At 56.3% G+C, this 15,371-nt stretch overlaps 1 protein-coding gene across 1 annotated transcript in view; it reads left to right on the top strand.

Annotated features, from left to right (window-relative positions):
• The window catches only part of LOC119103933 (arrestin domain-containing protein 17-like), a 33,140-nt gene that overhangs the window by 8,208 nt on the left and 9,561 nt on the right, over positions 1-15,371 (top strand). The window contains exons 3-4 of the mRNA XM_037227633.1: positions 10,246-10,463; positions 14,594-14,776. Coding sequence (XP_037083528.1) covers positions 10,246-10,463; positions 14,594-14,776 — 401 coding nt within the window. The remainder of the gene's footprint in view (positions 1-10,245; positions 10,464-14,593; positions 14,777-15,371) is intronic.

The raw sequence follows: 15,371 nt of genomic DNA, 5'->3' as shown, positions 1-15,371 counted from the left end.
TCACGACCGGCCACTAGCGCGCCTCGGCGTCACGTCACGACCGGCCACCAGCGCGCCTCGGCGTCACGTCACGACCGGCCACTAGCGCGCCTCGACGTCACGTCACGACCGGCCACTAGCGCGCCTCGACGTCACGTCACGACCGGCCACTAGCGCGCCTCGGCGTCACGTCACGACCGGCCACTAGCGCGCCTCGACGTCACGTCACGACCGGCCACTAGCGCGCCTCGACGTCACGTCACGACCGGCCACCAGCGCGCCTCGACGTCACGTCACGACCGGCCACTAGCGCGCCTCGTCGTCACGTCACGCAGAGGCGCGCTGGGCTCGGCTCGGGGTGTGCTCCCCTTTGTCAGCGAGCCCATCGCCCGCTGCACGTGGTTTGCGCTTCCATTAACGCAAGCTGCGGATGCAGTGTCACTGAATTGCAAAGCCTGAGCAAAATATGCAATTTTCTTACATCATGTAGTTTAGTGAAAAACGATATGAAAGCGGCAAAGGCGTAGATGGCCATGTAGATATGCATACATGCAGATAGCCAGTTCTTCCCAGTTTGGAAGAGGGTTCAAAGATGGTGAAAGTGAGCATAGGACCACAAGTTTTACGCAATGGAAGTACATAATATGCCAATCAAACTGCTATACGAGCATTCGTAAAAAGTAACAAATTTGATAACTGGGATGCAGCCTACACTTAAGCGATAGAAATATTATGTTGGGTCCCAACTTTAATGACATTTATGAAATACTGCACAAAATTAAGACAAACTGGATGACCACGTGTTTGCGTCGCGTTAAACGAGCCATTCAAATAAAAACGAATACAAATGGTAGGTGTGGCGCGACTGGATCGTTACCTTTCGTACGGACTCTTTTATCGTATTCACCCCATTCGGTAAGATGGTGAAAGCACTTGGCGTGAAGCGAAAGAGCAGTATCGCGCGGCCAGACGCCGGGCCGAGGTAGTTGGTACTCGGTGTCGCAGCGACAGTGTGTCGGTGTCGCAGCGACAGTGTGTCGGTGTCGCAGCGACAGTGTGTCGGTGTCGCAGCGACAGTGTGCCGATGTCGTTGAGACGCTGGACGTGCCTTTTCACTAGATCCCGGTCGATATACCACCGAATCTCCACCCCGTCAACTCCAGCAAAGCACAAACTTGTTGACGCGCTGATCTGCCTTATCTCTATTGGTTGCGAGACGTGTCTGCCCAGAAGTCTAAATTTTTGTGTCCACTATTGACAGCTCTCCGCACGCTATCTCCCGGCTGGTTGCGTGCCGCGTGGGATGTGCAGTTGGTTCCAGGACCTGCCCATGGACCACCTATTCGGTGGCATTCTTGATATTTACCGACGTTCCCGGATGAACCGCGTGAATGTCTTCATAAATTCAAACGTTAAATTTGGAGTCGTATCCAGGATGATCTCCCTGAGCTTTGCAACTGTTTAAATTTATCAGAACTTAAAACGATTTTTCTTGGTAGGCAGTGAGTGTGGAGGTTTCACCACCGACTGCACAGTAAAGGCTGTATGATTCACCACTCTCGCTCTGATCTGGTGAATGTCAAATTTGACCTAACCCAGTATACTGTCTTGTACCAGACTTGAACAGGACCGAAATCTAGGTCGGCGTCGAAGTTGATCGCGAAATTCTGCTGACACGCATGACCTAAAAAGATAATGAATGCAAAATGGGATGCCGTGTGTTTGGTGCTGTTTTCAAAATGCTGCGATTAGTGGAAAGATACTTTGTCACACAAAGTCATGACTTCCATGACGATGCATTCAACTAAACGATGGATTAAAAAACTCCAATCAGCCACTCTGTGGGAAACATGGAATGCTTTGATGGCGCCGCGCGCGGAGCCTGTTTCAAAAGTCGCAGGCTTCAATGCTCCCCACGTGTCTGGAGCTCCCCACTCTTGAGTCTGGTTCGACCGTGCAGTAGCCTGGCATCTTCCGGGCCGCACCTTTCCTGTCATACGCCGTTCATGTCGGCTATGTGCCAATGGGAATAACAGTGGGATCCTGCCGAAGGTTTCCTGTATGGGGCAGTGGGCAGGGAGTTATTGGAGCTTCCTCCGTGCTAGTAAGCAGTCTTTGCTCCTGTCCTCGCGCCGACACGCCGGCTACTCGTACTCCGGGTGGCTGAGGACCGTATCATGAGAATCGCGCGGCACCGTGTCCTTTCTTTTGGCCCTGGATATGGCGCAAACGTCGCATGTCGACGTCTCTCCCATTCTTGCCGTCAATCACCGTCCTCGCTGGTCCACAACGGCGACATATTTATTCCGTGATTCATGCAATCACTATACAATGACCCATCTTTCATGACGTATGATTACGTAGATAGTCAAGGAGATGCTTGCTGAATATTGATTGAAATGAAGTTTCATTGACTCAATAGTACAGATATTTGTTTCTCTACGCATCTCTGAAAAATACAGGCAGCCATTTAATCAATACCCTGAAATATGGCTTGAAGTAGTTGTTTGTTTTAACAAGCATAAATATACCTACCATGCCATGGCCATGATGTCTATCATGTGACAACCTCTTCGGTGACTCATGCTCCACAATTCCATGGCGCCATGGCTCATGCCCGGCCGGCCGTTTTCGCCTCGTTCGCGCTCTCTCCCGAGCCCGCGCTGACCAACTAGAGCGCCGACACGCCGACAAACAACCGGCCGATGCGCCGACGACAAACAACAACCAAGCGCCGGCGGGAGCGCCGGCGACGCATCCTAACATGTGTGCCGGTGATTCGGCCGTTTATTTGCGGCCCCGGCAGTGTCGGGCTCGTTTTTGTCCCGTTTATCAACGGGCCTGGTGGATAAACTGATGATGGTGTCAGGTGATTACGTGAGCCGTGGGATAGGTGCTGGCCGATAAGCTCACCGCGGTAAGAAACCACCATCCAGGGTGAAAAAGACATTATGCTGATAAGTCAGTGCCTGCTAAAATGCACAGTCTTACTGGGTTATCACGCGAAAAGTAAGCAACTACTTGAGTAAACATAGGTAAATATGGCTTTCAGAGACACAATCAAAGCTAAAGCGGAGGAGAATTAGCAAGGCACGCATGGAAATCTATGCGCAGTAGGCCGGTTCGATCCAGTTTTTTCTGGCATTTCAGTGCTCCCTGTGGATAGGCCGATGGCCTAGAGTGAAAAATAGAATGTGTTGTTTTTATTATACGTCATGCCTACGAACGCCGTGGCCAGGCCAGTGATCCTGTGTGGTCTGCACCCCGAAAAATACACGCACAATCCCACAAACTCGGTCGTCTCCCACTGCGCACGTCCAACTGCTGCGGGGCTTGCAGGAATGAAGGCCGCGGAGTGTCGGTGTGTCGCCGCTCTTGCAGACGTCCGTTGTTCGTCCGTAACACCGCTGGGACCGGACCGAACGGCAGCCAGTCTGTGGTACGCGCAGTGGCGAAACATGCCCATGGGAGGTGCCATGCTCTGAATCTTGCGGGATCGTGAAGAGCAAATCGGCATCTCGAGAACAGGGATAGCCTCAACTGTCTGCTGATAGATCAATTAAAAAATGATGAAAGTCTGGAAGGAAATCCAGAAATACCGGCGGCGGCAGTGAGTATGGACTGGCATGGCAGACTGTAACGACAACGATCTTTTCACGAGGCGCCGCTCACAACGTCCGACTGCAGAACATCAGTAACATCGTTTGCATGCTGAAGCGAGGGCTTCCAAATGAAGGTCTCATGCTCAACTTTCAGTTGCGTATCCAGTGACATACCCAGTGACGTCACCCAGTACCCAGTGACGTCACACAACGTGTGGCGCAGCGTCAAGCGACGGCCAGGCGGACGCGCCACCCACAGTACACCGCGTCTGTCGTCGACGTTGGACGCCTCCGGGCATGCGGGTCCAGCGGCTCACATGCGACTGCGGGAAATGAGCGATATTAGCGAATTGTTGGGTACTCCGAGTGATAAATCACGCGGTTTTGTGCGGGCGTACTGCGTCCCAGGACCTCGGCCGGCCACATCTCACCATTAGGACAAACCGCACAGCTACATTACCGCAACTTGTTTGCCTCATAATTTGAAAATTGGTGTTTACTGATCAATTCATGAGCAAACGATGCTATTTCTTGTCGAATTCGAGGATATCTGAAAGTTTTTACCGCCAGCTCAGGCTGGAACAGACCTTGTGCATCAGTCTGATGCCCCGGTAGATACATGTGGGGATACACTCCACATGTTCCAGCTCCAGAGTGAACGATGTCAGGCGCAAGCAACCAACCTGTCAGGTGCGGGCGGCCAACTTGTACAGTCACACTCCGTTTTCTTAGTTTATAAAGGATCACGGGACCAAAATTTGAATTTATCCACATTCTAATATAGCCAAAGGCTAGCGCTTACTACCACCAAACAATACACAATTCTCTGCGTTAAAGCCTACATCTCAATCGGTGCTACGTCAGCCTATACCGAGGCAGCCATGAATGGGCCCAAAGGCGACACTGGTCAAGCCCAGTGGCGGCCACCGCCGTGACCACGGCGGCCGGCGCTCCACGGTGCTCCGGGGTTCCCCGGTACAGGGCCGCCCGCGCCCGCGCCAGGCGGGGCGGCGCCACGCGTCCTCGGTCGGCCGGACTGCAGACTCGGCACAGCCGACCCCATTCCGGCCCGGCTGCGGCGCGGTGCGCCACGTTAGCCGCGGAGCGCACGGCGGTTCATCACCACAGCGCCATTGTCTCCCGGGCCCTCACAGCTGTGTCGAATCTAGGTCTGGAGGAAGTACGGGCCGGCGAGAGCGCTGTCCCCGGTTCGCCGCCGGCTGGGGACGTCTGTCGCCGGCTGGGGACGTCTGTCGCCGGCTGGGGACGTCTGTCGCCGGCTGGGGACGTCTGTCGCCGGCTGGGGATGTCTGCCGCCGGCTGGGGACGTCTGCCACAGGCTGGGGACGTCTGCCGCCGGCTGGGGACGTCTGCCGCCGGCTGGGGACGTCTGCCACAGGCTGGGGACGTCTGTCGCCGGCTGGGGACGTCTGCCGCCGGCTGGGGACGTCTGTCGCCGGCTGGGGACGTCTGCCGCCGGCTGGGGACGTCTGTCGCCGGCTGGGGACGTCTGTCGCCGGCTAGGGATGTCTGTCGCCGGCTGGGGACGTCTGCCACAGGCTGGGGACGTCTGCCACAGGCTGGGGACGTCTGCCGCCGGCTAGGGACGTCTGTCGCCGGCTGGGGACGTCTGCCGCCGGCTGGGGACGTCTGCCGCCGGCTGGGGACGTCTGCCGCCGGCTGGGGACGTCTGCCGCCCGGCTGGGGACGTCTGCCGCCGGCTGGGGACGTCTGTCGCTGGCTGGGGACGTCTGCCGCCGGCTGGGGACGTCTGTCGCCGGCTAGGGACGTCTGTCGCCGGCTAGGGACGTCTGTCGCCGGCTGGGACGTCTGTCGCCGGCTGGGGACGTCTGTCGCCGGCTGGGGACGTCTGTCGCCGGCTGGGGACGTCTGTCGCCGGCTAGGGACGTCTGCCGCCGGCTAGGGACGTCTGCCGCCGGCTGGGGACGTCTGTCGCTGGCTGGGGACGTCTGTCGCCGGCTGGGGACGTCTGCCGCCGGCTGGGGACGTCTGCCGCCGGCTGGGGACGTCTGTCGCTGGCTGGGGACGTCTGTCGCCGGCTGGGGACGTCTGTCGCCGGCTGGGGACGTCTGTCGCCGGCTGGGGACGTCTGCCGCCGGCTGGGGACGTCTGTCGCCGGCTGGGGACGTCTGCCGCCGGCTGGGGACGTCTGTCGCCGGCTAGGGACGTCTGTCGCCGGCTAGGGACGTCTGTCGCCGGCTGGGGACGTCTGCCACCGGCTGGGGACGTCTGCCACCGGCTGGGGACGTCTGTCGCCGGCTAGGGACGTCTGTCGCCGGCTGGAGACGTCTGCCACAGGCTGGGGATGTCTGCCGCCGGCTGGGGACGTCTGTCGCCGGCTAGGGACGTCTGCCGCCGGCTGGGGACGTCTGCCGCCGGCTGGGGACGTCTGTCGCCGGCTAGGGACGTCCACGACAGGCAGCTGTACGCTCGGCCCGCCGCTGTTCTGGGTAGCTGCACCCTCGGCCAGCCGCTGGCCTGAGCAGCTAGACCCTAGGCCCACCGCTGGTCTGGGCAGCTAGACTCTAGGCCCACCGCTGGTCTGGGCAGCTGGACCCTAGGCCCGCCGCTGGTCTAGGCAGCTGGACACTCGGCCCACCGCTGGTCTGGGCAGCTGGGCGGTGGGCAAACCGCTGGTCTTGGTAGCTGCACCCTCGGCCCGCCGCTGGTCAGGGAAGCTAGACCCTATGCCAACCGCTGGTCTGGGCAGCTGGACCCTAGGCCCACCGCTGGTCTAGGCAGCTAGACCCTAGGCCCACCGCTGGCGTGGGCAGCTAGACCCTCGGTCCGCCGCTGGTCTGGACAGTTGGACGCTCGGCCAGCCGCTGGCTCTAGTCTCTGGTGCTGACGCCGTGGTGACGAGACTGAGACTCCCGGGACCGTGACGGGCCGACTCTGTCGGCACGTCTACCCCACACTCAGGCAAAGGGAAACCGGCGCTGGACGTTGACGGCGGACCGCCCACTGTCCTAGATTTCGACAACATTCGGCCTCCGTTGTTGTCCCATGTGACGGGATGTGGCCTCTGTTGTCGTCCAGTGTGACGGGATGTGGCCTCTGGTGTCGTGCCGTATGCCATTCTGGAGCCTTAGCAAAGGTCGATGCTATCATGAAAGCTGATAGCCTTGAATTGAAGGGGCTGGCGGCTGCGGCAGCCGCAGCAGGCCTAATGTCCGGAAGCCCCGGCACGAACCCTGCAGCACTTTTCTCCTACGCAGGAAGCGGACTTTGCATAATTATCATTCGCAGCAATGTTATGACACTTCATCCTAAGCACTTAAGCTGCCTCTCGCAATAAACGCACAATTGAACGAGGATTAGTTATATGTATGTTACCTACCTAATAACGAGAGTGCTGGGTTTGATTCCTGGCGGCGCTCAGCCTTCCTGCCACGCTGGGAGGCAGGCGACGCTTTATAGCCTCAGGTGCATCGTGTAGACGTAGTGACGACGACGGCTAAACAACAGACCGAACGTGATGACAGGAGGCTCCAATATCCCATCGATCACTAGGAGACCATTACAGCGATGTCTGGGTACTTCTAGAAACGTGCGTATTAAAACGATGCCGACTCATCTAACGTAAAATTATTGTCGTGCCTCGTCCCGCAACGAGCAGTCCGTCTCCAAATGTTGTGTTGTTTGCTCTGAAAAGCACGAAACTGTCATCATTCGAAGCTATCCATTGTTTGACGCATTAATTATGTAGGCACAAGTAACAGGCCATATTCACGCTGCTCAACAAAAGCGCGATATGTGTGAACGATGAGCTGATGTGTCTCACGATAAGCAAGTTTCCCCGCGCCAGTATGACAGCTCTGCCTCAAGGGCCGAAGAACGGCTCGCTTCGACAGAAGACAGCGGATATTAATATCGCGCCGTGCCGGTTACAAAACTCAGTCTTGCACGAGTTGCTGAAGTGCACTGTGTTACATGCACTAGTGTGCGCATGTAAATGTCACATGATTTTGTTGGCTTCAGTTTGTTGTATGATGCCCTTCATCACGCCATTTGGGTCTACTCGCCGGGATAAATGCAGTGAGCTGGCTGGCTAGAGATAACAGGGACAGCTTATACTATGGGAGAGGGATCTTTTTTACTTCAAGTACTCAGGTCGTTCAGTCATCCACTTACCAGCAGCTCGACTTTAAGGCAGCGGCCTGCATTGATGTGTTGTCTAGCCCGCATTGGCCTGTCACACAAACGTGCGCAGGCGTATTTAGCCTTCAGAAGAGATATTCTTCAGAGTCAACACTTGCAGAGCTGCCCAGCGGTTTTTAAATGCTTTCGCGAGCCAGAGCAGGCTAATTTCCAGCAACGTAGACGTACACGTGACGTCAGTGATTTTTTAGTGGTTTATTTAGCAGCGAGCTCTGATTTCGCTGGAAACACGTCACGTGGTCAATTCTGGAACGAGAGCACTGAATCTGAACTGGGATATCAACCAGTGCATGAACTAGCGTCCGTCACAGTCCTGTCTCATAACAGTCCTGAGCCCTCTAGTTCACAATTAAAGGTTGAATTCAGGCTCAATTGGCGGATAATTTTACACCACCCAAAAGTTAACGGCCGATTTCGAGTATTTAAGGATCAAAATATTTACCAACTCATTACATAGCGTCCTATAAGAAGTCCTGACCTCTTAATGTCATTTTTCAAAGTCAACTGACTGGGAACACCACATTACCCGAAAGTTACCGGCCGATGTCTGTGGCAATGAGAGACAATCACGTGATACAATCAATCATGAGATCAATCAGTCAATCACGAGACCGGAGCAGAGTAACAATGAGAGACCAAACGATTTTTAAAACGGCGCTTGTTTATGCGCTGCAGAGATTCTGATGCGTAAGAATCCCAAACTGGCTGACAAGATTTGAACGGTTTGAAATTTCTGGTCATTTGAAGTTGAAGGACAGCCGTCACAGGTCAGGACTCTTTGAAGAACGCTACTTCATGCGCTGATAAATGTTCTGATGCTTGTAAATCTGAAATCGGCCGGAACATTTTGGGTGATGTGGGGTTCCCCGTCATTTGAACCTGAATTCGACCTTGAAGTGAGACTTCAAGAGAGAAGTGAGAGTTCATGACTTCTTGGCGCCCACTAGTTTATGCGCTGGGAAAGATTCTCATCCTTAGGATTTTGAAATCGGCCGGTGACTTAATTGCCGATCATCTAACCTTGAATGGTGGCTTTGAAAGGTCACGATTTCTTGACGGCCGCTATTTCGTGCATTGGTGGATATTCTGATGCTCAACACGCGCCTGGGTGGTCGGTTCGATACCCTTCGCTCGGGTTAGAGGGTCGATTTGACCCCTCTGAGATCTCAGTAACTAAGAGACACCAAATTCACAGGGTGTGCTGACGTATACGTGAATTTACCTAGGTCAAAGTTTGAGATTCCTAGGTCATGACCTTCGAGTCAAGTAAGGTCAAACAAGGCCAATCTCCAGGTTGGTTTCCAAAGATTCCCTAGAACCTAGATACCTGTTCTAAGCAAAAGTTCACGTGCGCATTTAAGGTCAGTGACCTTGCTTGACCTTTTGACGGTCATGGTGACCAAAATTTTACAGGACCGCCTTGAGATTTCCATTTGAATAAGCGACAAAGATTTCGCTGGGTGGTATGTTCCTAAAACAAATGTTGACGTGGGTCATTCTGTGTCAGTTACCTATTCTGACCATTAAGAAGTTCATGGAAGGCGTATAATGTGGTTCTTATTATCAATGAACCTGAAATGAGCACCAGATACTATTCCATACAACAGGCCCTAGAGTAATAAAACGGGTTGGTTTTGACCTTGAAATGACTTTCATACATGACCTTAGATCAATTCGATTTGTTCATTCAATTTTTTGTTGCGAAAAATAGCTCAGAAATGTATGGCTTCGTCTAACACTCCGTTGCTGGATCAGATTGAACGATTCCATAGAAATTGTCTTCGCTGAAACCATGGCCTGACTTTCACCTGCCATAGGTCAGCGACCTTACAAAATGCATCTAAGTGTTTGATGCCAGACGATCCACTGTTTAACTGTGAACAGCTACGCCAAATTTGGCGTGGCTATGCCAATTTTAAAACCAACGCCTTTCGGAAAACATTCCGGAGAAACCTTCGGGGGGTCAATTTTACCCCCACCCCAGCGCGTGTTAATAATCTGAAATTGGCCGGTGACTTTTGGGTGATGTCGAATTCCTTATCATTCCAGCCTGAATTTGACCTTGAATGGTAACCATGAGAGATCAGTACTTCTTTTCAGACGCTATTTTATGCGCGGAGGACAAAAATCGGCCGGTAACTTTGGGGCGATGTGGAATTCTCGGTCAATCGAATTGAAGAATGGTCTTGAGATACCAGTATTTTTACGAACGCTAGCCCATACATATGTGAATATTATCATTTAAAAACCGAAATAGGATGATATATTTTTGGTGGTATTAATCTCCCTGTAATTTGGCCTTGAGTTCAACATTGAGGGGGACGTGATATTGAAAAGCATACGTCAGATTTTCGGTGATGTTACGCCGTAACGGGCCATGTGACGGATTTCGGCCAAAATGGAGCCCGACACTAAATAAACTGCCTAATGCACAGCAAACTTCACGGATATGATGTTGACCGCCTGCCTCCTCTGTTTGCAGGACACGCGCCTGTCCTGCTGTCGGCCGGCATTCACAGCTTCCCATTCAAGCTGGGCCTGCCGCTGGGCCTGCCGTCGACCTTCCTGGGAAAGCATGGCTGGGTCCAGTTCTTTTGCAAGGCCGCTATTAAGGAGGACAGCGGGCTCGTGCACAAAAACCAGCAGGTCTTCATCGTTATGAACCCGATCGATCTGAATGTGGAGCCTCCAGTGCTGGCGGTGAGTGGGAAGAACCGGCAGACTGTTTGAGTCTCCAGTGATGACGGTGAGTGAGAGGAACCGACAGACTGCTGGAGCCTTAGTACTGGCGGCGAGTCAGAGGAACTGACAGACTGCTGAAGTCTCCAATGCTGGCGGCGAGTCAGAGGAGTCGGCAGGCTGTTGGAGCCTTTAGTGCTGGCGGTGGGTCAGAGGAACCGGCGGGCTGTTGGAGCCTTTAGTGCTGGCGGTGGGTCAGAGGAGCCGGCAGGCTGTTGGAGCCTTTAGTGCTGGCGGTGGGTCAGGGGAACCGGCGGGCTGTTGGAGCCTTTAGTGCTGGCGGTGGGTCAGGGGAACCGGCGGGCTGTTGGAGCCTTTAGTGCTGGCGGTGGGTCAGAGGAGCCGGCAGGCTGTTGGAGCCTTTAGTGCTGGCGGTGGGTCAGGGGAACCGGCGGACTGTTGGAGCCTTTAGTGCTGGCGGTGGGTCAGAGGAGCCGGCAGGCTGTTGGAGCCTTTAGTGCTGGCGGTGGGTCAGAGGAACCGGCAGGTTGCGTCACACTCTGCCGCCGACTGGAAGACAGACTGTTATTCCTAGCAATTTGACGTGACATTGCACAGCATCACTTCTTTCACTTCTTGTAGCATGCATCCGAGACGCCCCACAGACCTAACCGTAGTCATACGTTATGTGCACACCTGCGAGATAACGGTTTAGGTTTGAAGCCATGCAGGGTTTACCCACATGCAGCACGCAGTGAGTAAATAGAACTTATGTAATTTCTCAATGATGAAGACTTCCAACCGCAAATAAGATATTCATGAGTCAAGAAAGACGAGCATTTCAACTGGTTTGTGATGGCTTCAGATGTTCCGTGGTCCTCGGGCCAACGCGAGATCCGCTACGAAGTCAAAAGCAGAGATCATTTCCTGCTGAGGGCTGCTGACGTCTGCAAAAGACTAATGCCGTCTAGGGGCTAAGAGACAAGGTCCAGCACATCAAGAATGTAAAGCAATTTGCATCGAGGTAGATCTGCCGCACGCGGAAGCATCTGATCGGCTGGTTCGCCTCTCGCGCCTCTAGAGTCGGCCAGATGGGGGTGAGGGGCTCTCTGGCGCACCTCTGGTCGGCTGGTTCACCGCTCGTGCCTCTAGAGTCGGCCATCTAGGAGTGTGGGGGGGGGGGGTGTCTCTGGCGCACCTCTGGTCGGCTGGTTCACCGCTCGTGCCTCGAGAGCCGGCCGGCCGGCCGGGCGAGGGGGGGGACTCTGGCGCGCATCCGGGGCAGCAGCCTCCGCCGGACCGGTGAGCCGTCAGCGCCCGGGCCGGCCCGGCGCCGAAGCGTCTCATTTGCAAGTCAGATGGGCACGCCGGCCCGGGGCGAGTCCTGATTGGCCAGGCGGCCCCGGCTGCTGACCCCGCGACCCCGGTCGCCGGCCGCACGCCGAATTTGTCTGCTGGCCGCGCGGCCCGCTCGGCGCCTGCCCAGTGTCGGCCAGATGCTGCTCGACTGTCGATTATCACGGCGCTAATGACGTGGTGTGCTCCTTGGGAAATGGTCAGCCTTTTGGCGCGCGTTAGACAAAAAATCAGGCCGCAAACACGGGTGAAAGGAAACGAGGACGCGTAGTAGCGATTTATTTCGAGTACCGAGGCGGGGCGGTGCGATTTTGGTAATGGCTGCTCCAAGCAGCGTTTTCGGACGGCAGCTGCTGCTAACGGAACAGCGGTCGGTTTTCGGGCGTGGACGTGAGCGACTCAATTACCCGGCCTCCCACCGACCAAATCTCGGCGGTGGCGGAAACGGCGTCCTAGTGCCCGGAGTGGAGCGCCAGCTGCGGCTTGTCCACCTGACTGCCCGTCTCGGGGCGTGGCGCTTCCATGCTGATAGCCGTGGTGGAAGTGGTGACTTATCTATTTGCTGACTGTCTGAAGTGAGTGATAGGAACTGCAACGCTTCTGCACCTCACCGAACCGCCTGCGCGCTTGCGCCTTGTCTGCACGCGGGCGCCACCAGCGCACAACACCACGTCCACGCACACCATGCCCACCATGTAGGCCGTGTGGTGTGATAGAGATGTCTGGGAGGATGTTTTTCCATCGTTCGCGGCGTCTCGTCAGGAGGGCGGTCATTATCGGGTTTGGTTAACTTTTGACGCTTCGTTAAACACCGGTGCCCGGCTGGCGGCGGCGAGTGGTGGCTTTGGGCGGCGTTCGAGAACCGAGGGTGGTGGTGGGTGGTGGCCCTGAATGGCGCTCGAGGACCCAGGGCGGTGGCGGCCGGCGGCTCTGAAGTCCATGGCGGTGATGGGGTGGCGGCTCTGAGCGGTGCTGGAGGGCCGAGGGCGGTGGCGGGCGACGGCTCTGAGGTCCAGGGTGGTGGTGGGCGGCGGTTCTGAGCGGCGCTCGAGGACCGAGGGTGGTGGCGGGCGGCGGCTCTGAGATCCAGGGCGGTGATGGGCGACGGCTCTGAGCGGCTCTTTAGGACCGAGGGCGGTGATGGGCGACGGCTCTGAGCGGCGCTCGAGGACCGAGGGTGGTGGTGGGCGGCGGCTCTGAGATCCAGGGTGATGGCGGGCGGCGGCTCTGAGCGGCGTTCGAGGACCGAGGGCGGTAGCGGGCGGCGGCTCTGAGGTCCAGGGCGGTGATGGGCGATGGCTCTGAGCGGCGCTCGAGGACCGATGCCGGCTCGGTCCAGACACAGACAGCTGTAGCATCTCCCACGCTGTAACTGAGGATCATACACTGTGCCGGACTGGAAACTCTGGTGGAATGTGGGACCAATTGCGTACGTGCACAGCTGCCGTGTTGACTGAGTATTTCACTCAATGATGGCGGTGGTTCGATATTTTAGGGTACGTGGGCATCAGGGCCACTTTGCATCCGCACCCAACAGTTCACTCAAAGGTTCCCGATTTCCGAGCTCCTGTCCCGCGTATGAACCAGCGCAGCTCAGACTGGCAATGAATTGCTTTGAGCAACTCAATGGTGCGTTTGTGGTATTTTTAGCTGTCATCCAAATCTGGGCCGCACCGACTCTGCGCCAACAGCTGAAGGCGAAGGAACTCTGCGCTGAGCTAAATAATGGGGCATTGTTCTAGACACGATTCAATTTCGTGCTGTCATTTCGATTCCGTTGGTTATGGCCTTTGCTCCGACATCTAAAAAGCGCAAATCACCTGTGAGAGATGCTATCGACATCGTGGCTGGTGCTGTCAATCGATTAGATAAACATCGCTTTCCAACTTGACTTATCTCGTGTTGTGGTTACAGTTATGTGGTTTGCAGCTATTGAAATCGTACCCGAAGGCAAGCAGAATGCTTGCTAGTATCGGTGACGTGATCAAAGCCAACATACGCTTTGGGATGAATTTTGTATACTGCGGATGTGAAACATTGCTGACCACTCCCCCAGATGGATCCTCCCTACAAAAGATTCGTCACCACAGGTCTTACAAACGTGATCTTTCCGGACAGCCGGGCTAGCCCGTCAGTTGGCCGTGCTGCCGTCTTGTCCGTGCCCGCCCCCCTGACCGGAGTCCCGCTGCTGTCTTGTCCGCGCCCGCCCCCCCCCCCCCCCCTGGCCGGAGCCCGCTGCTGTCTTGTTTGTGCCCGCCCCCCTGGCCGGAGCCCCGCTGCTGTCTTGTCCGTGCCCGCCCCCTGGCCGGAGCCCGCTGCTGTCTTGTCCGTGCCCGCCCCCCCCCCCCCCCCCTGGCCGGAGCCCCGCTGCTGTCTTGTCCGTGCCCGCCCCCGCTGGCAGGAGCCCTGCTGCTGCCTCGCCCACAGCCCTCTCACCTGGCCGGAGCCCCGCTGCTGTCCTGTCCGTGCCCGCCCCCCTGGCCGGAGCCCGCTGCTGTCTTGTCCGTGCCCGCCCCCCTGGCCGGAGCCCCGCTGCTGTCTTGTCCGTGCCCGCCCCCCTGGCCGGAGCCCCGCTGCTGTCTTGTCCGTGTCCGCTCCCCTGGCCGGAGCCTCTGCTGGCTGTCTTGTTCGTGCCCGCCCCCCCCCCCCCCCCGGCCGGAGCCCCGCTGCTGTCCTGTCCGTGCCCGCCCCCCTGGCCGGAGCCCCGCTGCTGCCTCTCCCGCAGCCCTCTCACCTGGCTGGAGCCCCGCTGCTGTCTTGTCTTGTCTTGTCTGACCGGTGCGCGCTTTCCACAGCAACCTTTCCACTGCGAGATCGAGCACAAGCTGGGCCTGACGTGCGTGACGGCGGGAGCCGTGGTGTGCCGGGTGCGGCTGGACCGCGGCGGCTACGTCCCTGGAGAGACCATCGGCGTATGGGCCAGCGTCACCAACCACAGCAAGGTCACCATCAAGAAGACGGCCGCCTGTCTCAGCGAGGTACGGATCCAGCCACCGGCTGCATGCAGATGAACTGTTCACATGTTAGCATTTGGCTGTCATTACTCAATGAAATTCATGTATTTTTTTGGTGAATTCATCGTGTTGTATAATTACGTCATTGTGTGTAGTTACAGGCGATGAAGTTAGATTTTCGGGCAAAGCAGATCCGCAAAGCTAGTGCCATCTACTTTTGCATGCCGAAGTGAGCGTTGTGTCAGTTAACAAACGCTGCATTCTCTGGCTCAGGTCATGCCTGTATGGCATGCTCCCAGCACTATCGCCCGGCCACTGAACAGTTCCCGTCTACTTGCGTGTTATCGAAGTCACTAATATCGTTGCACCAGCGCACTATGTCCGTTTTGAGGATGAGTTCACGGTTCAAATGCACAGATCTGATGGGTTCACCCACCGGACTCCCAGCGTCCTAGGCAGACTGTGAACGTTAGGGGAGCAGAGGCGGCCGGGAGCGACACTGCGATGTGCGGCGACAACGCTAAATCTTCAAGTCATGAGCCATATATGCAGTAAACGTCATACTAGTCACAACGTGCTTCAGGCATATTCTGGTCAACTATCTGGCTTCTATCAACTT

This window comes from Pollicipes pollicipes, unplaced genomic scaffold (assembly GCF_011947565.3).
Source record: "Pollicipes pollicipes isolate AB1234 unplaced genomic scaffold, Ppol_2.1 Scaffold_5724;HRSCAF=6776_pilon_pilon_pilon, whole genome shotgun sequence".
Taxonomy (NCBI): domain Eukaryota; kingdom Metazoa; phylum Arthropoda; class Thecostraca; order Pollicipedomorpha; family Pollicipedidae; genus Pollicipes; species Pollicipes pollicipes.
The sequence above is the reverse complement of the archived record's forward strand: the minus strand, read 5'-3'. Positions and strand labels throughout refer to the sequence as shown.